Here is a 27,096-nt window from a genome sequence, read left to right as displayed (position 1 = left end):
CGTAAATATGATCAAACTTCACAGTTTAGCCCCTAAAAGGTGCCTTTTATGTCCAGTTTTATCAGAAATAAAAAGAAAAAAGCACTCCTGGTGTCCCATTCGTGCTGCTTTCATCCATTCAGGTTGTTCTTTGGTGGTAAAGAAGACCTCAGAAACTTCCAGAGTCGTCTTCTCTCTGTGGAGTTCCTCAGGATTCTGTGTCAGGGCCCCCCGGCTTGGTCCGGACCAAATGTAGCAGCTCGTTATGCAGACGACTCCTAGTTTTATCTTTCTCTGATCGGCAGCAGCTCACGTTCTGCTCAGACCCGTTTTACATCAGAAAGCGACACAGACTTGTTGCTCTGTGATGAAGTCGATCCAGGCGGTCGTTGCTAATCTGACTTTTCTGAAGCGGCAGCTGTCTGAGGGTTCCCCTCGGCTGCCTGAACATGCCAACAGATGGAGTCTGTTTTCATGTGAATTCAGTTCACACCATTTTAGAGTCTGATCCCGCTGCAGGTCCCCGTCCCCTCTGACCTCGCAGGCTCCCACGGAAGCGTTCGCGTCCTGGTGATTTTGCAACTTAAAGCAGCTGCTGACAGAGCAGATCAGGAGGGCTGCAGCCCACACAAACCCTCAGCGTTTGGACCGATGCTTCATCACAGCACGTTAGAACTTCCTGTATGTTCCTGTGCAGGCATCTCTCACACACACACACACACGCACACACACACACACACACACACACACACACACACACCATGGTTCCCCGGTGGTTTTGGTGTTGATGACATCAGAGGGACACAGCTGATAACCCAGATGTGTTGATGGGAACAGACTCTCCTCCTGCATGCTGAATCCTGCTTTCTGTTGATGTTCTGCTGACACTGAGCATCATTTCCACTGTGAGCTATCAGCTACGATGTTTTTTACTCACATAAAAATAACTGAACATCAGTAAAATGTCAGATCCTGACTCTGGCCTCGGTCATTTCCACACCTTCCCTGATCTGATGTTGTATCTCTGCAGCAGCGCAGAGCTCTGATTGGCTCGGTGGGCGACTCTAAGTTTACCCACTCTGCTGCTTTGTTCCTGAATAATGCAGCTGAAAGGTTTCTGCTGAGTGAGGAGCACAGCAGGGTTTTATGTAACTCCGACAGGCCTCAGATGAGTCTGACAACAACAAACTGGATTTCTGTAACTCCTTCTTCCACCTCCTCCTTTCGGCTCTCTCCGTGTCTCTGCACCAAAGCTGCCGTATAAGGAAAGGCATGCACACCTGCTTGTTGTGCGGACGGGTGTCCGCTGCAGGCGAATGCCACCCGAGCCACGCCTCGGTGCTGTAAGCAGGCTTTGTTTAGCCAGGCTACGAGCCAAGGTTTCCAGCAGGAGCGCCGTGATAACGTCATAAATATGTGATCATACAGGTCCAATATCACCACACACCTCCTGAGATAAGCGCTTAGGAAGGAGCCTGCTCAGTGGGGAATATTTACCCTGCTGGGCAGATTTCTCAGGGTGCATTCAGGTGTTGTAGGATATTTGGTTGGTTTCAGCCCAACATGAGTCACAGCTACTTTCTGAGTTTTTCTTGGTGCTTCCACCCTAACCCGCCTCAGGGGGAGGAGTTTCAGGATCTCTGGATCTCAGTGAGGATGAGTTGGAGATGGAGAGACGGGTCGCTGCTCCTCCGATAAAGTTACTCCTGTCATCATACTTATTGTGTCAGACACTGTTAAAGTTTTGTCCATTTTTCCAGTTTTCATCCACATTTCTGGTTGTTTTAGAAGTTGTGATCATGATAAAAACTGTTTGGGTCAGAGTTCTGCAACAGCTTGAGTTTCCTTCAGGGAACCTTTGAATGAATCCTGTTCAAGCCAAAGTGCTGTTGCTGTTTGCAGCTGTGACAGATGTCGGTCAGCTGTTAGCTGTTAGCAGCATCGCTGCGCCTGGTGAAGGTGGTGATCGCTCAATGACTGGCTGTGATTGGCTGTGTGTCAGTGAGGTTCACTTCAGGAGTCTAAAATCTATGGCCACAGCAGAGGAATGATCAGTCTGACCACCGATCAGCAGCTGAGGTGGGCGGCCTTTAGCCTTCCTCCGGCTGACGCTCGGAGCAGGAAGCTGACGAGCACCACGAGGTGTTAATGGCGTGCTATTTCTATGCTCTTCTACCTTTATGAGGGCTCTCACTGACGTCATGCATTACATAAACCTGAATTCCACCCCCGGCCCTGAAATAGCCGTCTGAAGGTCCGTGACCACCGGCCGAAGCGTGTGTTCGAATACGAGGAGAAAATTCCTGTTTGATCTGCACTCACTGAGAGAGGAGCGTTTATATGTCAGGCGTAGGTGGTCTCTGCAGTGAAAGTAGAACGACACTGTGTGTGTGCACGTGTGCGCGTGCATGTGTTACCATCAGCTCCAGTGAGCAGCCCGCCGCACACTGGTTGCTGAGATGAGACGCTCCTTCTTATCAGAGGAGATAATCACGGTGTAATATCGGATAAAAACAGTCGTTCCGACACGTTTGTGCTGGAGTCTGTTTGAGCAGGAAGAGTTCCTCTGTGACCTCACAGCTGCTGAGTTTCTAACTGAGATACCTTTTCCTTCAGCGTCTGGATGCTGCTGTTTATGGCAGAAAACTGTGATTACCTTCAGTTTGTTCTTTTATATGAAGAAACTTTACATTTTTACAGGAAGATTTTCAAAGAGTTGCCGTTTAAAAAGGATTAAAGATAAAAAAGGAGACTGAGCGTGACCCAAACTTTGGATTCTGAACACATTTCCACATGTTTTCCTTTTATTTTCCTTTTCATGAACACAACTATGAACAATGCTGTTCCAGGTCATGATCTTTTTCATGATTTTCTGCCATTTTATCCACATAAAAACAACAGAAAATCAGTAAAAGGAACGTCAGTAAGAATCAGTAAAAAGTCCTTCAGTCAGTGTTTGACTGGCCAAGAACTGGTGTTCATCTCTGTTAGTTTCATCTGTTCTGAGTCCAGAAATCATCAGTTAGGAAGAGGGACAGCAGCTCAGTGGGCTCAGCATCTGTCTCCTCAAGAGCCTCCAGGTGCAGCCCAACGCTAAGTCAGCTGAATTCACGGCGCAGGGAGTGCACGTGATGGGTTGGAAGGGGCCTCAGAGGGTCTCACGGCGGCAGTCGTCACCCCGGGGGAACACGAGAGGCCGGGAGGCGACAGGTTGCCTCAGAGGAGCCGGCTTTCTGTTGAGCCAACGACCTCTGCTGCACACGGTCTGGCCCGGAAAGATCCGCTGAGATTTCCAGGGTTCTGGGGTAGGAATTAATACTCAGCAAAGTTAGACCTGATTCAGTGAGAAATGAGCCATGGACGACACTTTAAACACTGTTTTGGAGCTTTTTGCAGACTGATTTACTTGGTTTAATGAATGTTTTCCATGTCAGCTTGGGTGACGTGAACAGTGCCCTTTCCCTAAAAACCGTGGAAGTAAGCAGCTTTTAGCCTTAAATCATTTACAGCTGCACTTCTGCAGCTCTCTGGAGAAGAACCTCCTCCGCTCTGCTTCAGCTCTCCTGTTTTTAACTGTGGTGGATGTATTTAAGCAAGCTTACACTCTGCCTCCTCCTCCTGCACGTGCACGTGCACAGAACTAATCAATAAGTGTGTGTACAGTGAGGTGCGACAAAAAGCAAATGGTCCCTGAGGAGGATTTGGCTGATGTTGCTCTGAAATGGTCCTTTAACAGGTTCAACGTTTCTCTGGAGAGCAGATTTTCTTCTGTTTATCACAGTTTAATGCTCATAAATGGCCTCCTCTTACTGAGCCTCCTCTGTGGATCCCAGCAGTCACTCTGCTGCAGACCCTCAGAGGCATCACAAAGAGGCCAAGAGTCAGACCTGGTTTCATCTTTTCTACGTGAGGACACAGAGGGCTTTCTGTGATGGTGGCAAATCATTTCTGACAAATCCACATGAAGAATCAGTAATTCAGGACAAACTGCCACACACACACTTTAGACTTTATAAAAAGAGTCTCAGGTCTTTTATTATAAGTGACTTTGGGCTTGTTTTTATGAAGCAGTTTTCCTGTTTCTGTCATAAGTTCTCCATCAGAGTTCAGTTTGAACTCAAAAGCTGGATTTTCTGTTCTCACTGAGGCTGGAGGATACGGCCTAAAGATGAAACCTCAGATACGGTGGTCCTCAGCTAAGTAATCTGCTTGGAGGCAGACTCTCAGAGCCCAGTCCTCGTTAATAAAACGTAGCTTCAGACTCATGTTCAGCTGCCTCGTTCTGTTGGACCAGAGGTCCGCTGGAGCACAGTAAAGCGACCCCCCCCCCCCCCCCCCAGCTCCCACCTGTACAGGTGTCCAACTTCCTGTAAACACTTCCTTGGCAGCACATTCCTGGGTCCAAAGTGTTCATCCTGTGGATAAACCACCGTATAAATGTCCAACGTCTTCAATCTGTAAGCTCCTCCCACCGGGTCTCCATCTGTAAGCTCCTCCCACTGACGTCACCTGCTCTGTAGCAGCTGTTTGTGGCGGTCTTTAGCCACATTTCTCCCCCTGAGCTGGATGCCTCTGCTGCCGCTGTCAGCTGCAGAAACCTTTGAAAGAACTCGATGGACCGTGGTTTGACTCTGGAGAACCAAACTGGTTCCACCAGCAGCAGAAACTGGGCCTTTACTGAGTTAAAGGTGGAAGTTAAAGAGAAAACCAAATGTTTTCTTTCCCAAGCCTTAGCCTTAGTTCCCACTAAGAAAAACCAACTGAACGCCCCCGACGTCAGATTTCCAACCATAAAAGTCAGATGACACAAGCTCAGTTTAAGTGTCATGAACTCAGTCCCACCAAACCTCTGTCGGCCATCACGTCTCCACGGTGTTCGTGAACCTAAAAAAGAACAGAAGAAGAACAGTTCGTCAGCATAACCTTAGACACATCCTGGTTTTCCTAATTCCACCTGGAGCAGCTCAGGTGTGATGTCATCTGGTGTGAAGTGAAAGCAGACGATCCTCTGAGTTCTGAGGGATCGAGCTGGATGTTTGTATGTTTGACTGATGGTCTCGGTGCAGCTCACGTTCACACCATAATGGGAATATTGTCTTCTTTCCATCAGATTCTGATCTGGATCATTTCAGCCAGGTGTGAGTCAGGTGTTTCCTGAGAGGATTTATTTCTGTTTTCATTGTAAATGTCAGTCAGTGTTTGAGCTGAAGTCCACGAGCAAGAGAAAACAGAAGTGTGTGTGTGCGGCACAATGAGGAAACCGACACATTAAAACACATTTTCTCCATTTTATTCCCATCCTTTGAGCTCAGTGAGCGTCTTCAGTCAGCTGGTCAGAGATTCAGCTCTTTACCTCCAGCTGTTAACAGGAAAACAGCTGGAGGAGCCCATGAATTAGCCTCTTATTGTTTTCCCCTCTCAGTATGGCTGAATATTTCTGCTACATTTGGATGTTCCAGCAGCTACTTTCCAGTTTCCTGTGATTTGAGGATAATTCTTCATTTCAAGCCTAAAATTGGGTCATAAAGCAGAGCATGATGACAGTCCTGATTAAACGGAGGACTTCTGCTTCTGCTGATGTTCTGTGATGGAGGCTTGGACCCAGACGGTGTGGATGGTTTGTGAAGGCTCTCCCCTGCCTTTGTCCTGCCTCCTCAGCTCTGCTCTTTGAGGCTTTGAGTTGTTCTAATTAAAGTCTCTTCAGCTACATAGCAGCGCGTTTGTCATCAACGTTCCCCGAAGGGAAGGAAGCCAGCGGGTTTCGTCATGCTGCTATTCTCGCTCATCCCACAGCCAGCCCACTACCCCCATTTTTCTTTTGCTTTCTGTCTCTTCCTTGATCTCCTCCTCTGGGCTTCACATCAGAGCACTTTCTCTCACCATCCTCCCTCCTTTGATGCAGCTCCCCACCTCCTTTGTGAAGAAGAAAAAGACGTGGAGTTTGGCGTCATGGTGATGCCAGCAGCGTGGGTAGCTCCAGTTTGCAAAGTCTTCTCTGTGAAACAGAAAGATGAAGAATAGAGGAGATTTGGAGCTTGTTACCAGACAGAGAGCCGACCGGAGGGAGATCCACAGAAGTCTGAGTGGAGCTGATTAACAGTGATGTGTTTACAGCTTAACATCCCAGTGCTGTTGTCTTCTGGCTGTGTGCTCACTTAAAGGTGGCATATTCTGCCTTTCTTAACACTTTAACACAGTTTTCTGGTCTTATTGAGACGTTTCAGACAGACTTTGGTCAGAATATCTGCTGGTTTCAGCTCAGCGGCTCTCAGCCTGTTTTAACTCCTCTAAAGCCGCATTCCCACTGCAGGAACCTTTTGCAGTTCCTATAGGGCTGGGCGATATATCGATATTTAAGATATAATCGATAGATTTTTAAATAAGATATGGAATTAGACCATATCGCATATATCGATATTGTTCATATTTGCGCTGTAATACTTGCTTCAGGCAAGCCGTTGATCAGAGCTCTCTGCACTGCTTCCCTCGCTCCGGCTCCGCCCCTCCTCTCTCATGCACAGAGGGGGGAGGGGGGAGGGGGAGGAACACTCCGGCACTCTTAAACAAACATGGAGAAGGCAACAACACCTGCGGAGCATACGGAGGAGAGCCCCTTGGTTGGTAAAAGAAAAAGCAGTGGCTCAGTCATTTGGAGATGGTTCGAATGCAAATTGTCAGACGAGCAACAAAACCAAGCTATATGTAGAGAGTGCCATAAGCACATTGCAGCCAGTGGTGGAAGCACTACGAATCTTTTTTATCACTTAAAAACGTGGCACAAAGTGCAATATGAAGAGTGTGTGAAACTGCGCGCTGCAGCAGCCACAGGCACAAGCCGTCCCCAACCTGACAAAGCTCACTGCAAGCTTCATTTTCCCGCTGTGTGCCGTATGAGAAGAAAAGCGACAAGTGTCCTTTCACATTGCCAAAGACATGGTCCCTGTTGCAACAGTGGAACCAGTGGCGTAACTCCCATTAGGCAAACCTAGGCATTTGCCTAGGGCCCCAACCAAATCTGTCTTTCATAGGGGCCCCCAAATCTGACCGTCCCAGCCAAAGTAAATACACAAAAAAACTAATGTTAATTTGTTACTTATGTAAAGTAAAAAAACATATTTCTATGAAAAAAAAAACAGACATATCAGCATAACACCGAACTAATGCCTAAATAATAATTGTCCAAGCACACATGCCCCCATCCATTGTGCATTGGACTAGTCCAGAATATGATGACGTAGCAATGTGCGACATAACGTGATTTCAAATCAAAGCGAGGGAACTGTATGCGACTCGGTGAAAAATGAAGCGGAGTTATGATAGTGGTAATGCTAAAAGAAAGAAACGGACAGAGAACAAAAGAATTGCAGATGCACTGCTGAAAAAATGAGAGAATGAGACCTGATAAAGGGCAGGAAAAGCACATGAAGAAGAGATGAGTGAGACAGGTGTGAAGCAGAGGAGCTTGAAGGCAAACCAGGGACACAGATGAAGAGGAACAGGGATACAGACAGAGAAAAAGAAGATAGGGAGAAAGAGAGAAGGTAATCATTCAAAAAACATTGATACTTGACTTGGATATTTATTTATAATGCTATATTTATTTATAATGCTCCATGATTGACCAGAGGTCCGTTTCAGGAAGCAGGTTTAGTGAAAACTCTGAGTTGGTTAACCCTGAAATGAGGGAAACCCTGAGTTTTCCGTTTCACAAAGGGAGGTAACTCAACCCCGAGAAAGAGGGCTAACTCTAGCCTGTTTCACAAAGAGAGGTAACTTAACCTCTCGGCCAGTTACCGTAGTAACAGACTCTGAGAGACTCTCAGACGCGCGAAACTGCCATCCCAGTGCGAGGGAGTGTTTTTTTTTTTTTTTTTTCAATGCGAGTGAGAGCGTGCAGGCAATACAATAACTATAATAATAACTCGTGCACCATGCGCGTTTCGACTGCGCCGGCACGAGAGAGAGAGAGAGAGAGAGGGGTGTGGGGAGAGGTGTGAAACCTGTGCGTATGTGTCCAAAGCGATGCTCTGTTCAACCAGCGCTCAGGGCGACTGCTGGTCAGAGGGCGCGCTGATTGGTTTAGTCAGCAAAATAAGCCAATAACCTTCGGTGTGGGAGGGCTTCGATTTACACTCTGACAGTCACCTAAGTTACCACTCAAAACTGTGCATCCTGCCAAATGGCAGAGGGTGAATCCCCGAGTAAAAAACGAAAATATAAGACTCATTTTACAGCAGAATATACTAAAGTATACCCATGTCTAGTGAAGGTTAGGAATGATGACACCGTGCGAGGTGCACTGTATGCAATAGTGACTTCAGTATTGCCCACAGCGGACTTAATGACTGTAAAACATGTGGAGGTAGGCTGAACGCGCCATCATCTGCATTTTATTTCTGTTGGTTAAATGCTGTTATAAAATAAAGCAAAACGTATCAAAGACTTATTTAAAGCATCAAACACATTTAGTTACTAAATTGTGTAGGCCTGTATCTAACTAGCCAGCTACAGTATCTAACTATCTATATCCAGCCTGTCTAAGCCTTTTAAAAAATCCCCAATTTACTATGTTGATATATTGTTGTTATTCTGTACACATACACTCACAAAATACTTTGGCAGGCTGGCCTTTGAGGGAGGGCTTTACTTCTGGGATAATGCTGGAATTTTGTAAAGTGCTGGGAAGTCCTCAAATTTCTAAATCATTCCTATGGCTTGATTTTGCTTTCAAAGCAAACACTGAACCACTGTTATTCCTGTCCACACACAAAATCTTTTCGTTGGTCCTTTCATTGGTAAATGTAAATGGTGGTTTTACTCATGTCCATTTTGTATTTTAGTTCTGTTAAGCATAAGATCATTTAGTATCTCTGGCAGTGAAAACATTATTTGATTTTCACATGTAACTTACTTGTGTCATGGAAATTCTAATCTCTCTCTCTCTCTCTCTCGTTTGATCTGAATAATAAACATATAATTTTGGCAAATGCTGGAGAAATCTGAAACTGATTTTACTGTGGAGAGTTGATACCATTGTTAGTGGCTGTGCAGTATTGGTTTATTGCGATTCTTTAATCTCAATTTAAAGTAAGGGTATTGGGATGGTAATTTGTTTTATGTGTGTATTTAAAAAATGAGGGCCCCATGTCTATATTTTGCCTAGGGCCCCAAAATGGCTAGATACGCCCCTGAGTGGAACAGGTCGGGTTCAAAGAGCTAATTAAAAAGCTGGACCCGAGATACGAGCTTCCCAGTCGGAACTATTTTGCACGAGAAGCACTGCCGCAAATGTATAGTGAAGTCAGACAGAACGTTGCGGACCGGCTCGCTAACGTCACCCATTTTGCGTTGACCAGCGATATGTGGTCAAGCAGAACCTGTGCGAACCTTGTATGAGCGTGACAGTTCACTTCATGCAAGACTGGGAGATGAAAACAGCTTGGCAACTGGTTGAGACTGTTCAGAGAAGCTATTAAGTTAACAAAAATAAACAGGTAATCTCAAGCTGATGTTTAAAAACGTTTTTCTTAAACTGAACACTTTATTTTGTTATCTCTTTATATATAAATGCTGCCCTCAGAAAAAGATTTACCTATTTTATTTTATAGGCTAATTTTATTTAAGATATTTTTTTTATTTAAATGTGCACCTTACGGAGCTTTGTTATACAGTGTTTACAATTTATAGTGAGTTTTCAATAAAACTACTCGTATTTGGCTTTGACTTTGACTGAGCATTTCATTTCACAGCTCTCACTTTGCGGAAAAAAATATCGGGATATATATCGTATATCGATATTCAACCTAAATATATCGAGATATGACCTTTGGTCCATATCGCCCAGCCCTAAGTTCCTAGAACCTTTTCAGGAACGGGGCCGTTTTTTCCCGTATTCGCACATACAGGAACATTCAGTTCCTATAACCATTTTAGCTCTTTCTCCTCAGCTGGGTCTTTTCTGGGTTCTATAGGAACACATCTGACGGAGGTGTTTGGTGGTTGGTAGCTCCGCCCCATGTCATGTTGTCACGGCTGAAATGTTTCCTCATACGACACAGACACAACCGGCACGTGTTTAATAAGTTAAACTTAAACGTGGTCTCTTCTGTCTGCGGCGCTTCCTTCATGAAACCAAGAAGTATGGCCTGTGCTCGATCCTTCGTCTCCTGACTCTCTCTGTGAGCTCTTCCAGCCTCGATGTTAGGCGCCCGATGTGATCGTCCATGATTAATATCACCATCATGCAGACCATGAACACGGTGGCCTCCCCGCTCTCCATATTAGCTTCTTGGTGGTGTTTTTTTCTTCTCTCCTTACTTTTCACGGGTTTTGTTTTGTTCTGTTTTGTTGTTGAATGTGGCGCTAAAGTAACACGTCGCTGTCTCTATCAGGGTCCCGAAACAGTACCCCTGGAGAAGGGCAGCTATCAGAATGGAATTCGAGGAGGACCGTTCTTCGAACTGCTCTGTCTGAATGCGGCTTTTGTTAACGGTCTGTTTTCAGGGTGGAGACTCAGCAGGAGCTCAGTTTAACGCAGTAACACAGACATAATGAAGCTGTTCCTCCAGTAAGACCAACAAACCTCCAGCTCTATATACAGATTCAGATAGTTCCTCTGTTGATCCCAGAGGGAAATAGTTTAGCATGTAACTGTAAGTTAGCAGCAGATGCTTTCTCATCAACAGTGATGGACCAAGCCGGAGATGTACACAGCGTAACTCGTAGTAATGCATGTGTACCGTTAATTACTGCGTTTAAACACTTTGGATATATTAACCTCATTAAACAATTGTACTCGGAGACCTACATCTTTATCAGAAACATGCCGAAAATGTAACGTTAACACACCGAATGTAGCAGCGAGAACGAGGAGAGGACCGGTGTTGTGCTGGAAACACACCTTATCCACACAGCTGCAGGTTGTGGGCCGGTGTTGAACCAGACTTTGGAGGAAGCGGTCCATGTTCGCCTCTCAAACATCCCATCCAGCTGCTTTCTGGGCTTCAACATGTGGAACTGAACTGGCAGCTTCTGAACCCATCTCAGTCGAGCAGCTTATCTCCCCTCCACACGCTCCTCATCTTCTGGAAGAATAATCCCTTCACTGCTGTGGATTTAATCAGCAGGAAATCCCTGTTTTCTCCTGTCCTGAAGTAATGTGGTCGCTCCCGCAGCGTTAATGCCGCTTCAGCGAGGCGGTGGGTACGAGTTAAACGGGGTTACAGAGGCTCAGAACAGCCTGTCAGAAAAGGCAAAGCTGTGTGACCTTTTCCCTCGCAAAGTTAAAAGTGAACTGAGAGCTGAAAGATTAAGATGTTTTAACTGTTGTTTTAATTCTCTAGCAGACATCTGATATTTACAAGGCAAAACAAAGGCAAACCCAGCTGAGCACCTGCCTGCGTGAGCCAATCACAGCTGTTCCGGACAGATCTGCAGGAGCAGGGAGCAGAGCGTGGAGACAGAACCCAAAGAGCTGGTTCCATCATCTGTTGGCTGGACTCAGGACGAGTGATGCTAACCAGGAACAGATCATCTACAGAGTTACTGAAGCATCTGAACACAAACAGTCCGATGGTTGTTAACGGTCCAACATCAACCAGCACCGGCTCCGTTTTCTGCAGGTTTGAGTCATTTAAACAGGAAGAGAAAGCAGGGCCCTGCTGGTTTATTCTGTCAGAAGCTTTTTATTCTCAGAGATGCTCTGAGTTTATCTGGATGAGGATCAGCAGTTTGGTTCTGATGAGAAGAAGCAGGAATGTAGCTCAGAGAGGATGGAAGCAGAGTTCTGCTCACAGAGGAGAGGAAGAAACACTCTGATTTCACTGAAATTCTGCTTGGTGGCCACCAGTTCCTGCTGTAACAGCTGCTCATCCTGGGCCAAAGAGCTGTGTCTGACCCGTTCAGGAGGGATTCACAGGAACCGTAACGGTGTGATCGTTGCCACTCAAAGCAGTGGCTCCAGCTCCTGTTTCAGGGGCTGTGGTTCTTTATGTAACTCACACCTTCATACAGGTGAAGGACTTCCTCTCACAGACACCACATGGTGTCACATTAAGGCACAGGAATATCTAACTGGGATGCTTTACTCTGCAGGAGGAAGCTCTGGTTTGATTTGAGATGTTTTTTGTAACGAAGCTCTTTATTAGATTCAGTTAAAGTTTCCTTTGATGTTTGAACTTTTGCTGTGTATCTGTTGGAAAACGTGGCTGATTGGATGTGTTTTGTATGGTTTGCATCTGTATCCACGTCCAGCTGTGGGGCCGCAGAGCTGACCTGTTGGAGGTGGAAGAATGTTAATTACTCAGATTACTGCTCTGAATACAGCAGAATAACACAAGAGGGAACTGAAGCTCCAGCAAACTAATAATAGCTTTTTAAATCACTTGATACCTGATTTCTTTTTTTTTCTTTTTTTTCATTTCATTTGGCTCGTATTCATTGACGCTTTTACCCATTTTAATTTAGTCTCCTCTTCCCAGATAAATCCTATTTAATGTTACACCTGTATCCCAAAGTACTGTGCTGTCAGATCCTTCTTACCTCAGCGGCAGATCTCCCCTCTGCTCCTCAGACTGATTAAAGTCACATTCCACTTTGATTTACAGTCATTTTCCTCCATCTCAGCTCCATCATGTAGACATTTCAACCCTTTTTATCACCCTCAATTCAGGCTCCAGAATGTTTGGGACAGAGTGATGGCGGCTACATTAAAGCAGCCATGGTCTGTCCTTAGTTTGTCCCTTTAAGTCTCTCCTTTAGCTTACAGAAGGCCTGCTCAGCTGGATGTGAATCAGCTGACTGGCTCGGCCATGTTTCAGCTCTGAGAAACTCTGCTGCTGCTGTTTAAAGAAAATGACTCAACATGGAGCACCTGGGACCTGACGAGATGATCATCCATTAGTGGTTTTAATGTTTTGGCTGATAGTTGCATGTTTTTTAGTTGGTTTGAGTCTCCTGCTGGCAGAGAACATGAAGTACGTTTACAGCAGGATGCACTTTCCAACCTGTTTAACATATTCGTTCCATCAGACGATTTTCAGCCTAACTGGAGTGGAAAACACGACTAAAAGTAGAGAACGAGGTCAGTGTCGGGTCATCGGAGCGCTGCCATAGAGAGTTGGTGGAAAGTCTTGTACTCGTGTAGAGGTGGCACACCGTGACCTCTGCAATCAGCCTGTTTTCAGCGCCGGTACCGCCTGCCGCTCACAGAGGAGCGTGTCGCAGCCGCTGCCGAGACACGGCGTTCAGGAGTGTCAGAAGAATCTATAATTATGAGAAAGACGCCTACAACAGATGCCTTCCTACAGAGAAGGCCATGAAACATCCCACTGAGTTCATCATCATCCTCAGATACCATGGCAACATACAAGTGAGCATCACTGCGCTTAGATGATGGAGTCGCTGCAAACGTTTAATCAGCTTCACATCTGCAGCGTGAGAAAGTTAAACTGAAGTGCATGAGCTGAATTGGTGTGGTTGTGTATCTGGGTTTGAGGAGTTTTCAGTATGTTGAGCAGAGCAGTCCGATGTCAGGAGGAAACGCTGCAGCGCCGCAGCTCTCCTGCCAGCTTGACTTGTTTGCTGTCAACTCTTGTATTAAATATAACTGCTGACCTGGTTTCGCAGTGACTCTGCACAGGAACGCGGCAGGGCTGGTATCATGGACCTGCTGGGGAACAGCTGGGGAACAGCTGGGGAACAGCTGGGGAACAGCTGGGGAACAGCTGGGGAACAGCTGGGGAACAGCTGGGGAACAGCTGGGTCTCTGCATGCAGAGCCTGCAGCCCCCAAACAGCGCGTTGAGCTTTGGACCGACCTGAGAACAGCTCGGCCCCATCACGTTCCAGCAGCTCCTGACGGGATTAGTTACCTGTCGTTACGTTTATAAGATGGAGAAAAGTGTAAAGTAATGAATTTGTTTTAGGCTTTATTCCATCCTCCATCTGCTTTTACTCTCTGTGTCTGCCCCTGAAAATCTGAAAAACGCCTGAAAATGAAAAGGAAAACGTGGAACTTTCCCCACTTCTTTTTCACCTTTAACCCTGACTGGAGCTCCTCCCATCTCCCTGTGAGGTCTTCTCTTTGGTTCAATGTGTTCTCATGGCAACGTGTATGAATAGCGCACCGCTTTCTGCACTTTCCTCAGGTCATTATACACATTTTATACTTTTCGTGAGTCATTTTACTCCGTTTGAAGAACATCTCAGGTTAGGATTAGGGCAACGTTAGCGTAAAATGAGACAAAAAGGCGTAGTTATTGCACGCCACATGGCTTTCCATGCGACCGAGCGGCTGGTTTAATGTTCTTAGAATACTGGATGAAACTTTTAGCACCCTTTTATTGATCAGATTCTATCTAAAGTTTGAGGAAAACTCAAGTGGGTCTGAAGTCCCGGATTCTTCTGTTCCCACGCTGCTGCTTCATCATCTGACGTTAAGTCGGATCAGACAAAGACGCCCCGTCAACCGCCCTCGTTTCCCAGGAGGCTTTGGGGTCATCTGAGCCCGCTGACCCTCAGAAAGTGGACCGAGCTGCAGGCGGCTTAAAGTTCAGGTTGGATTTATTTTTCACAACTGACTCGGTTTTAGGCTCTAGCTGCAGGTGATTCCCTGATAACGTGTCGTTTGTGGCAGCTGAGACTTACTTTAGGGTTACTTTCACACCCCTCAGACCTCTGGGGGGCCGCAGGGGAAACAAACACCAAATTAGAGCCAAAAAAGCTCATTTTGTCTCGATAAAACTTAAATGACGCCTGCGGGGAATTCGATGACAAGGATGAGACGAATGGAGACGATGGAGTGTTGTTTCTATTTCACTGCTTTGCTTCCTCAGAGATCATCAGATTATGGCACGGATCCCGACACATGAGCCTTTCATGACTGTTGTTGGGCTTTTATGTCTCTCTGGACCCGTTTTGATCACATCCGTCCACTTTGTTGATTCTGAAAGCTCTGGTGGGAGCAAAGAGCCGATCAGTGACTCGGTACATCCTGGACTTCTCCGTCTGTTTTTACATTAAATATTTACATTAAATAGATTTTTTGTCTTTTCTTTTTGTGCCCCTTTGAGCTCTGAGAAATAACATTTCATCTTTTTTTTCTGATGTAGTTCCATATGAGTCTGCTTCTTTCTGCCAGATGAAACAACACAAAATATATTCTGAATATCTGAAGAAATCTATTTTTGTTTGATAAATACGTTAAAAAATTTCAGCAGGTGAAAGAAATTCATAATAAGATAAAAATCAGCTGTAAATCATTTTAATTTAATAATTTTAATAAAGAAACTTTTTTTAAAAACATGCTCTGAAGTCATGAAATGGATCCATTTTTGAGTTCTCACTGTCCTTTCAGGGCTTCCGTAGAACCTGTAGAGTTCTTTTCATGAATCGTCTCTTTGTTTGTGTCTCTGTTTTTATCCTGTTATCGTCTGAATCTTAACGTCTGATGAGTTCAGGGTCTCTTTTCTCTGTCGTGACTCGGTGTTTCCTCGCTGCTCTGCAGGCGCAGATCGCCTTCCTGCAGGGCGAGCGGCGGGGCCAGGAGAACCTGAAGAAGGACCTGGTGAGGAGGATCAAGATGCTGGAATACGCCCTCAAACAGGAGAGGTGAGCGCGATTCAAAACACCATCATCATCAGTCTTTACTTCAGCTCCACAGTAAAATACACTAAAACACGCTGTCACATTCCATAAAGTTGAGTTCTACTTCCTGTTCACCGGCGAAACGCCTGCAGAGGTTCCCACCAGGCTCAGCCGCAAACATGATGACCTGGCGGCACGCCAGGTCTGTGGCGAGAACGTAGACGCGCGTGTAAAGATGTGATAACCTGTTTGTGTTCGTCCTCAGGGCCAAACACCACAAGATGAAATACGGGACAGAACTGAACCAGGGAGAGATCAAACCTCCGAGTTACGACTCCGGTGAGACACACCTCTTCTTCTTCTGTTGCTGATGAAATGTCACATGATGCTCAGCCCCTCCCCCTCTGTGATGACATCACACAGGTCACCTGAGTTCTTCGTGTTCTGAATTTATTTGAAGTAAAAATAAAATCCTAAAAGTAAAAAACCTACAGATCTACAAAGGTGAGTTTTATAAGTGTGACATCATCACGGGCGGGGCCAGCACAGGAGTCGGCGTTCTTCGTGTCGGCGCACCACGATTAAAAATTTAAATTTCTACTCGTTTCCGCCGTCGACTGTTTATGGAGACGTCCCGCAGGTGGCGCCAGTTCTCCTGCCAGAACTGCAGAAGAAGAAAAAGAAGAGCAACAACGTGAAGAGAAGAAGTGCCGTTTCTCAGTATGCGTACTTGTGTTCTCGTGTACTTCTGAAACGGCATCACTTAAGGATTGAGTACTGTTCCAATTCAAAGAACGCATCCAGACGAGTACGCTCCACATTCCCAGATGTGTACTTGCTCCGCCCATTTTATCGATGATGCTTCTGTGGTGACTTGTGTGGACATCAGCTGTCCCAGAAAGCAGTGCGGCACAAACGAAGATGGCGGAGGAGAAAGCACAAAACTGTAAATTCTGTTTGGAAATGTTACGTAAAGCACACCAACAGCAACTGCAGGCACAGCTCGTCCATTTTTTATCTTTTTTTCTACAAATGTTTTTATTTTTGGCAGCAATGTCAACAATCAAGTACGCTTCCGTTCCAAATGCACAATGAGCGAACTTACGTCCTTCATTCCTCAGAGGTTTGTAATTCCGACAAGTCCATACGAGTAGGTACACAAGTACGTACGTAGCTTACTTGGTATTGAGAAACAGCCAAGGAGATGCTGACAGAGCTAAACTGGGGTCATGTGACAGATCATGTGACTTCTGTGGTTTTATCTGGAAAGAAGCATCTCTGTCGCCCCCTGGGGGGCAAGCTGAGGGCAGCCCAGAAACAGACTGGGGGTGTGAAACTTATTCTGTTATTCTGAATGAATGAATTATTGAGTTGATTAATGAACGGATTAGTGAATGAATCAGTGAACGGATGAATAAACAGGCATGAGCTGTGGCTGTGAGTCTTTCTCTGTGTCTCAGATGAAGGGAACGACGGCGAGACTCCGAGTCCTCCGAACAGCAGCCATCAGCTCAGCTGGAAACAAGGACGCCAGCTGCTCAGACAGTGAGTTCACATCATAAACACCAACATTAAAACATCATAACATGGTTATAACTCCACACATCTCATGAAATTCTACAAACATATTTTATTCGAAGAAGACTGAAACCTGTGAGAGGTCCAGTGTCACCAGGTGTTTTTTTTGGGTTGTTGCTGATTGGAAGATGAGCCGATATGAGCTAAAGATGTTGGGCCGGTTCCAGTTGGCATGTTTTTGCCATGATTTGCCACTTATGGTTGTTTTCAGGTTCTCGGGTCATGTTTGGCATGATAAAATCAGCCCGATTTCAAACAGAAATCTCATTGTGCACCTCTGTCTGTCCCTCTCTGTCTGTCCCTCTCTGTCTGTCCCTCTCTGTCTGTCCCTCTCTGTCGGTCCCTCTCTGTCTGTCCCTCTCTGTCGGTCCCTCTCTGTCTGTCCCTCTCTGTCGGTCCCTCTCTGTCTGTCCCTCTCTGTCGGTCCCTCTCTGTCGGTCCCTCTCTGTCGGTCCCTCGCTGTCGGTCCCTCTCTGTCGGTCCCTCTCTGTCTGTCCCTCTCTGCCGGTCCCTCTCTGTCGGTCCCTCTCTGTCGGTCCCTCTCTGTCGGTCCCTCTCTGTCTGTCCCTCTCTGTCGGTCCCTCTCTGTCGGTCCCTCTCTGTCGGTCCCTCTCTGTCGGTCCCATTTTGAGCTGTTTGAATATCAGGAAAACAAGACTTTTTTTATGTTTATGGACCGGACACGGATCGGGTCGGAACAGCCTGATGGAGACGTCCTTTATGAGCTGCTGGACTTTAGTTCTGCTGCTGATTTCTGAGAACCGACTCGGTTCTCTACTTAGCTGAGTTTTGGGTCAGAGATGCTTCTGATTGGCTGACAAGACGCCCCTTTAAACGCATCATTCCTGAAAGCGTCCTTGTGTTACTGTCGGTGCACTTTGGCGTGCACGTGTTGGCTCAGACGGCGAGTGTGTGCTGTAGCTGGGCCTGTGTGTGGTGACAGTGAATGGAGGATTGTGTGGAAGCCTCCTGCGATCGGAGAGGCTGGTACAGAGGAGGAGGAGGAGGAAGGAGGCCGGCTGGGGAACAAACACTGGTTCAGAATAAACCTCTGAGGATCCAACGCTGCTCTCGGGTCAGCGGCGTCCTGCTCGCTGGTGTCCAGGCTGAAGGTACAGTATATCTGAGTTCTGAAGCTTCTCCTGAGCCGGTGGTTTATTTCTGAGGGTCTGAACAGATGTTCCAGCTGTGACGAGCTGGCAGCCAAGCTTCAGTTTGGGTCTCAGTCAGCGGGTCCTGAGGTTCTAGTCAGCTTCAGCTGAAGGTCTGCCTTTAGTTTTCTGTTCTGTCGGAGAAAAAGAACAGTTGACAGAATATTTCCTCTGATTTATTTACAACCTTTAGCCAACGTGCACTGAGAGCGTGTCTGAGCTGTGTCTGCTGCCTGTAAGCACTGATGTAAATGTGTTGTTGTGCAGCTCGGAGGGTACAGCACGGCACCGCCGCTGCACCAGTGTTTCATCCTTCACTTTGAAGAGAAAATGCACCAAACGTCTGATTTCTAGTCGAATCAGGAGTCTAAAATCCTCCATTTTTATTTTAGGACCAAGAAAAGGATGAAAACCTCCCATCTGAGAGGTTTGAGTTGGTGTTTTATGTGTTCAGAAGGAGGTGAAGCGACAGTTTTATTATCTCTTTGCTCTCATTTTAAATCCTCAACTCACACTGATGTTACACTGAGTTTTAATAGTGATATTAATACCACAGAGTAAGAAGTATTTCCATTTTAGCTTCTCTTTGCTCACATAAAGGGTTTTCATGCACCGACACTTTTAAAATGACTGAATCTCCCAAACAGGGACAGTTTTAATGTGTTAGGCACACTTTGCTGGAGTTTTTAACTTTGGAAGTGTGAACCAGGCCGGTTCAGTGTTAGATTCAACAATTCAAAATAAACTTAATCTGAACATCTTTGGAGCAAACTTTCTACACAGTCTGTAAAATGAGCCTTTAAAGTCCTCTCAGTTGCTGCTGCTCACGGTTTTCACATCGAACACAGAAACACGGCAGGTATGGGTTCTTTAAGTGGGAGACGGTGAGAGAAATGGGATGTAGAAATCCGTATTTTTTTATTCTTATTCACCTGTTAGTTTGTATGAGTTGAGATACAGTAAAGTGTTTATTAATCCAGCTGAATTCCCCATAAAGCTGCTCTCATTCACAGATTTTTCTGTTTCTTTAGTCAGAAACTGGGACTGAAAATCAGCCCATTAAGACTATGAGTCAGTTCACTTAAAACATTTCCAGACGGTCGCTCTGCTCTAACAAAATCCTGATTTTAGAACCACAGAATCACCGTTAAAGCAGCTTAAAGACAGCGTCTGAGCAGTGAATTCAGCTGGATTACAGAGACCAGGATCTCCCACAGAGGTTAGAGGCAGCAGGATGTCGGGAAGCTTTTGGGCCTAACCTGAGTCCTGTGACACCTTTTCCAATGAGCAGCAGGGCCTTTCGTACAGCAGCTGAGACTGTAATCAGTGACCCGTGTCCTCCCAGATACCTGCAGGAGGTCGGATACACCGACACCATCCTGGATGTGAAGTCTCAGAGGGTGAGGGCGCTGCTCGGCCTGACCGGAGACTCGGGAGAGAAACCCTCCGAGAAGAAGAGCGAGCTCATGGTCAACGGCACCGATCCGTCCTCGATGAAGGACAGCGGCGTGGTCAGGTACCACATCAGCACGCTCACACAGCCACAAACTCTGAAAGATCTTCACACAAACAAACAGCAGAACTTTTCTTCCAGTAAACCCGACATGTCCGACTCGGCCACCGTGTTGGAGGCCTTCAAGTTCATAGAGAGCGCGGCGGCAGAGTTCAGTGATGAAGATGAGGAGGAGGACAGTGAAGCTAAAGACAAAACCGTCCTGGACCTGGCTGCTGTAAGTGATGTTTATTTCTTAGATGCTTCAAAATGAAAGTATGTATGAAATGTTAAAGAAATGTGTCCTTACAGCCGTCTGAAGCCTCAGAAAGCCTAAAAAAGCCAAAAAAAGCCTATAAAGCCCCATGTTTGCTGATCAGTTAACCTTCACTGTTCTAAATGCTTCCCAACCTGACGTTGATGAGCAAACCGCAGCCTCTGATTCAGTCTCCTGCTCGGTTTGGTTTGTAGTTCCGTCAAATGATATTTCTGATATATGAACTCTCGCAGAAGGTGAGGAAGAAGCAGTCGTCCACCCCGTCTTCCACCACGTCCGATCTCAGCGACGACCCCGACACGGAGGAAGCTCTGAAAGATTTCGACTTCCTGGCGAGTCTGGACGAACTGGACGGGTCACCCGAGTCGAGGAGCGGCGAGGACAGCGGAGAGTGGGGTGAGACGGGGATGATGCTGGAGAGCGAGTGAATGATGTTTTATGATAAAGACTCTAAGGTTTCACGTGTCAGGATGTAAATAAATCATCTGGTGTCAAAACTCAGTGAATCTGAACACATGACACATTACGCTGTCATTATTTATTCAGCAAAAACTGAAATAGAAAGCAGAAGTTCTGTCAGTTTGCTGCTCTGCAGCATCAGGGTGTGTGTTAACACGATGCCAAGGAGGAAAGACATCAGCAATGATCTCAGAGAAGCAGTTGTTGTTGCCCATCAGTCTGGGAAGGGTTATAAGGCCATTTCCAAACTATCTGGAGTCCATCATTCTACAGAGAGAAAGATTATTCACAAGTGGAAAACATTCAGGACAGCTGTCAATCTTCCCAGGAGTGGACGTCCCAGCAAGGTCACCCCAAGGTCAGAAACCCAAGTGCTACATCTCAGACTCTGCAGGCCTCAGTTAGCATGTTAAAGTTCATGACAGCACAATTAGAAAAAGGCTGAACAAGTATGGCTTGTTTGGAAGGGTTGCAGGAGAAAGCCTCTTCTCTCTAAAAAGAACATGGCAGCACAGCTTAGGTTTGCAAAGCTGCATCTGAACAAACCACAAGACTTCTGGAACAATGTCCTTTGGACAGACCAGACCAAAGTGGAGATGTTTGCTCATAATGCACAGCAGCACGTTTGGAGGAAACCAAACACAGCATATCAGCACAAACACCTCATACCAGCTGTCAAGCACGGTGGTGGAGGGCTGATGATCTGGGCTTGTTCTGCAGCCACAGGACCTGGGCACCTTGCAGTCATTGAGTCCACCATGAACTCCTCTGGATACCAAAGTGTTCTAGAGTCAGATGTGAGGCCGTCTGTCCGACAGCTAAAGCTCGGCTGAAACTGGCTCATCAACAGGACAAAGATCCCAAACACAGCAGCAGATCTACAACAGAATGTGTGAAGAAGAAAAGAATCAAGGTGTTGCAATGGTCCAGTCAAAGTCCAGACCTCAGCCTGACTGAGATGCTGTGGTGGGACCTTCAGAGAGCTGTGCAGAAACCAATGCTGCAAACCTCAATGAGCTGAAGCAGCGCTGGAAAGAAGAGTGGGCCAAGATTCCTCCACCACCATGAGAGAGACTGATAACGTCACACAGGAAACCATTACTTCAGCTCACTGCTGCTGAAGCTGCTGCTACAAGCTGCTGGATCAGGGGTTCACTTAGCTTTTCACACTCCTTCTGTGTTCTGTCTCAGTTTTTGTTCCATAAATAATGAGACAGTGTGACATGTCATGGATTCAGGGGGTGGAGAAGATGTTTGTGTCCAAATACATGAAACCTTAGTGTGTTTTATTTTTCACACAATAATGTTAATAACGCAGCCTTTAAAAACCAACTTTATGTGATCTACCTACCAGCTCTGCTGCCTGTTTAAACTGAAGTCCAATAAGGAAACACCATTTTAATCTTGAGTTTGACATTTAGCTATATCTTCGCTGAACAATCAGAGTTTATTCCAATGATTAAATTGTGTCTTGTGTCGTCTATAGAACAGAAATCTCAGAGAATGTGAGATACATGAAGCAGAGTGAGTCCCTGAAGGCATCACCAGCTGGTGACCTGCACTTTAAACAAAATCCACCTTTTTCTTCTGTTACTTAGCAACGCATTCAGTGTCATCCGGCCAATGAGAGAAGGCTCTCCTACGCAGCTCGTGACTCAACACTTCACAGTCCATAGTTCTAAAGCACTGACTCAGCTCAGAAGACAAAAGAACACATTTTACCATTTTCTGTCAAGGTTTCATTATTCCCAGAAGTTTTAATGAGAGCTGCAGAACTGTCACCAAACCGCACAAAGAGACAAAAGTCTGTGTTTTTTAAACTTTTTTATTTTGAACCCAGAAGTCCCAGAAGTCCAGGCCACATCACTGGAGATATTAGGGAGATAAGCTTAACCCATGTTCCGACTATAGGACCGGTGACCCAGGGCATCAGAGTCTTAAATGTTGCCCAGTTTTCTATGAGGTTTAGCCTCAAACACACAACAAAACATACTGCACCACATACGCGGTTACTCAAGTAACCTCAGCCCAAAACAAGGAACAATTGGACTCCTTCAAATTGCCACCTTTACAGGTTTACATCCATTGGCTTACTTAGAAGCCAATCCGTGGATGCAACGGGACCTAGGTCATACCTTTTGTCATAAACAAACCTCGAATCAACCTTATCTGGAGAAATTTCAAACCGCTTTCCATAGACCTCACGCCAACATTTTTAACAAAAGGCAACCCGCTTGTTACCAAAACAGTCCTAGAAACAAAGGTAATCCTTAGTCCTACACAAACAGGTCCGCCATTTTGAGCTGCGACTATCCCACCGATTCCGCCGCCATTTTGAACAATGAGGCAATCCTTTGTTTGCAAACAACAAAGGCACACCAGTGCCAAAAGCGTGATTCGAACAGAACCTAAAAAAATAAAACCGAACACGGAACCCGCAAAAAAGAAAACAGAAGCGCACCCTAAAACCCAACCACCAACGGAACCTGGAACAAGCCTCAACGTCCATGAACACAATGGTAAAAAAAAATGCAGAACTGGTGCTTACAACCAGAAAAACCCGACATAATTTTTGGCGATTTGAACGTTAAAAGGTTACCAATTATACGCAATAGCCAAGTCGAAATGGACAGCTACCCAGGCGGTAATCTAACTCACGCTATCCACATCCTCTGGAACAAGAAGCCCGACTCGGACGGAACCAAACACGTAATCCTGGCTTTTGAAATGAACAACAAGGACTACAACAACCACGTATCCCTCAGAAAACTCATATCACGGTTAATTTATACAGCACAAAGGACGTTCCCATACGCAGACATCTATTTCAAGGCCCTGAACTTTTCAAACCAGCTCACCATGGACCAAAGATCCAACCTCAGAAAGCTTAACAACCTCCTGAAGGAAATTTCACCCAAAAACAACATAATACCCCCACTCCCAAATAACAGATTCGGAACAACAGCCGACCACGTACACTGGTCCCCTTCAACGGGCCAACATATGTGGAACCTCTGGAGGGAATATTTAAACTAATGCCCTCATATGAATTTACTCCCCCAACCCCTTCGTACAGCATTTCCAAAAACACAAAATTGAAAATCTACGAGCCAAACCAATCCAACACAACCCCGAATGGACGCAAATGGAAAGAAGAAAACGGGAACGCACCTGGATCCACTGCATACAATACAAATTCCCAGACAGACGAAATGTGGGAATGGACTCCGAAAGGTTACAAAACACACCTGAACACCTGAGACAGTCTTTCTTTGGCCTTTTCTATACAAATCCCCTCATTTTCTAAATTTTTTTTTTACATTTTTTCATTCTTGTATATACTTTTTGCCCCCATATATTTTTCATATTATGGCATTTTATATACTTTTATATACCTTGTTCTCAGAAAATTAAATTAATATTAATATTTTTTACTATTTTCAATCACTTGACGTTTTAGAATTCCCCGACTATTCAAACCGACCACCTACCATTGATCCAGATCCACTAAAATTTAAAGGTTAGTCACATTTGGGAAAATTTGTGATAACTTTTTTTTCCCAAAAACTCTCATATCCTAAACCAAACCCCCTAAACAACCCCCCCCCCCCCCCCCCTTTATATTTTTCCCTCCCACATACCCTTACCTTAAGTCCACCACTCTAGGCCACGTTTTGAAATATTATTATTATTATTTTTTATCTTTTTTTATAGACTTTTTTTATTGGAAGCAATTTCACAGGTAGCAATGTAGCAGTACAACGCAACAGAGAAGCTTTCCATTCTATAATTTTTCCCCAGTTTTTTATCCCTCCCACAATCCCACCCCACGCACCGGAGAACAGTTCTAAGAATTCAATATCAACATATAAACAGCACAAGACACATACAACAAACACATGAATATGGAAAATGACAAAGTCAACTAGTAAATTTAAATAAAAATGTTTAAAAAAAAAAACAACAATGAAAAAACAAAATAAATGAAAAATAAATATATGGGGGGCTCAGTCAGGCAGAGATGTCAAAGATTCAATATAGTTTAAGAGAAGTCTCCAAGTCTTTTCAAAAGGACCTAAGGAACCATTGAGGGAAAATCTGAGCTATTCAAGTTTAATGGACAGTAGCACCTCTTTCACCCACCTGCTGTAAGGCGGAGGTTGAGGGTGTTTCCAATTGAGAAGTATGAGTCGCCTGGCCAGCAAAGTGGCAAATGCAAGAACAATTTGCATAACTTTAGATACAAGAGGCTGCAGGGGGGAACAAAATAGGGCCAAGAGGGGATCCGGAGAAATAGTAGTGTTGTAAGCTGTGCTTAGAGTTTTAAAGATTTCAGACCAAAATGTGGCAAGCCTGGGACAAAACCAAAACATATGGGAATGGTCAGCTGGGGATTGTTTGCACCTATTACAGGAATCAGTTATATTGGAGTAAATCCGAGATTAGTGTAATGAACTTTGTGTACAACTTTACACTGTAGAAGGCCGTGCCTCGCACAGATTGAAGAGGAGTGAACCAGCCGTAAAACTTGTTGCCAATAATGATCGAAATATTATTTTTAACACATTGACTACCAGCGGTTTTTACAGTATTATGTCGTAGACTCCCAGCGTTCTAAACCATTTTTTTGACGTTTTTTGTACAGTCACAGCATATTATGTGATAGGGCCACTGAAACATGTTATGGCTCGTTTGAAAGCTGAGACTTTAAACTCTTTGTGGGTCAAAACTGCGTGTCTCTAGGTGCCGCCATTAGCGAGCTATCCTTAGCTAAACCAAGGCGGGTATCCACCAAAATCAACAACAAACTGAGATCGGGGCTTTTGTGAAACGTGCGCTCTTTCAGCCTGTGGCACTTTAGATACTTACATATCCGGGTCAGAGGATTTGCGTCGTGTCGCATGTGGCAAAGCTAACCTGTTCATGTTCTGACTTGTCGCGTGTCTTCTTCTCCTTCTTGTTGTTTGTTTATGTTACTTTACCGCCACCCTCTGGAAACCGACACGTGCGATTGGACAAAATGCGGAAATGCACAACAATCAATGCAGCGTTATCAAAATTGTTCTTGAGTTGATGCAAAGCCATTGGCGTAATGATCAAAATGTCCAGATGATGACACCAGTTTTTGACTGCCATCTATGTCAGTTCTGTTCATCACATAATTACAAAAATCACACAGAATGTGCATTAGAATGTATAGATTCAGAATCCATAAAAAAAAACGTAAAAACGTATTTTTACCATGTGGGAGCCAACGCATGGGCAGTAAAAACGTAGTTTTACGTGACTTGGGAGTCAATGTGTTAATAATGACTTTATTAATTTTTTTTATTCAACTCTCGCGATGCAGGAAAAGTCTCTGTTTCCTGCTGTTTCGTCTCGTTTTCTTTCATCGCGTCTGTTTGATATCAGAAAAGAATTTGAGGGAAATTCCGAACAGGCTGCTCTAACCTCGACATTCAGGTTAGCGTAGCTGAGCATGAAGCCTGGCAGCTCGACGCACCCGTTCAACATCTTCACGTTTAACACACCAAACACAATCCATGCTCTTATGAAAAGGATAATCTGTGAGTCATGAGCTGCTTCCATCTCTGCACCGAGCACACACACCAGCCAGAGATGAAATCCTTTTTCTGGTGTTTGTGACGCCCTGAGAGGATCGATGCTTGTAGAAAGTAAAAAAAGAAGATACCCTCCTTTAGAATCCTTCCTCTCCACCTTTGTTTTGTGAGTTAAGTTGGCTGTGATAAACTGTAGTGATCCAGGTACTCACCACGTGTTTCTACCCCACCTTCCTCCTCCTCCCGCTGGCCTGTAGAGAAGGAAGAGCAGAGTCCTCTGGGTGAGCTGGCCTGGGACGTGGACCAGGGGCTGATAGCCCAGCTCAAGGAGCAGTACAGGAAGGAGCGCAAGGGCAAGAAGGGGGTGAAGAGTAAGTCCTGACCCAGGCCTGCTTCCTCCTTCCTCCCCACTCTTTTCTTCCTCATCATCCTCATTATTTTCTCATCTTTTCTGTCGTGTCTCTTTTCCTTTAAAATCAGTGATGGCCTCGGCGCCTGTAGACGTGTCCCTGCTGGTTAGGAGTCCTCCTCCTTTTTGTTCAGCATCTTTTCTTCCTTCCTGATGATTTCTTCTAACCTAGTCTCAAATAAATGCAGAAACAGACTAATTCTTCCTTCCTTAAATGTGAATCTTGCTGTATTTTTGTCATAGAAACCACAGTAAGAGGCTCTCAGATGCAGATGAATCGGTGTGTTCTTGCATCATGCTGATTTCTCATTTACAGTCACTTTTTTTCTCTGGTTTTATTTGTCTTCATTGTTTCTGCACAGCTCTACATTCACATTTTACTTTAACTCTTCAGTTCTAACTCAAACGCAGCCCTCCTTCCTCTGTGTTCCTGATTCTTACTCCCTCCTCCTCCAGGACCAAACCGGTCCAAACTCCAGGACATGCTGGCCAACCTGCGGGACACCGAGGAGCTGTCCTCCATCCCGCAGGCCATGACGCCGCCCTCCAGGCCCAGCGTACCCAGGCTAAATGAGCACGAAGTCGGCCGCTCTGAAGACGGTAACC

General features: G+C 45.4%; 1 protein-coding gene across 2 annotated transcripts in view; it reads left to right on the top strand.

Annotated features, from left to right (window-relative positions):
- LOC142378594 (striatin-like) overlaps positions 1 to 27,096 on the top strand; it is a 39,061-nt gene that overhangs the window by 3,892 nt on the left and 8,073 nt on the right. Inside the window, exons 2-9 of one of the 2 annotated variants that reach the window (XM_075463285.1) lie at positions 15,484 to 15,587; positions 15,829 to 15,902; positions 17,024 to 17,108; positions 19,638 to 19,808; positions 19,887 to 20,022; positions 20,298 to 20,457; positions 26,339 to 26,452; positions 26,947 to 27,090. In XM_075463285.1, the coding sequence (XP_075319400.1) occupies positions 15,484 to 15,587; positions 15,829 to 15,902; positions 17,024 to 17,108; positions 19,638 to 19,808; positions 19,887 to 20,022; positions 20,298 to 20,457; positions 26,339 to 26,452; positions 26,947 to 27,090 (988 nt within the window). Of the gene's footprint in view, positions 1 to 15,483; positions 15,588 to 15,828; positions 15,903 to 17,023; positions 17,109 to 19,637; positions 19,809 to 19,886; positions 20,023 to 20,294; positions 20,458 to 26,338; positions 26,453 to 26,946; positions 27,091 to 27,096 lie in introns of both variants that reach the window. The other variant, XM_075463284.1, reaches the window with a different exon arrangement.

Source organism: Odontesthes bonariensis, chromosome 4 (assembly GCF_027942865.1).
Source record: "Odontesthes bonariensis isolate fOdoBon6 chromosome 4, fOdoBon6.hap1, whole genome shotgun sequence".
NCBI classification, from domain to species: domain Eukaryota; kingdom Metazoa; phylum Chordata; class Actinopteri; order Atheriniformes; family Atherinopsidae; genus Odontesthes; species Odontesthes bonariensis.
This window is presented reverse-complemented; position numbering and strand designations above follow the sequence as displayed.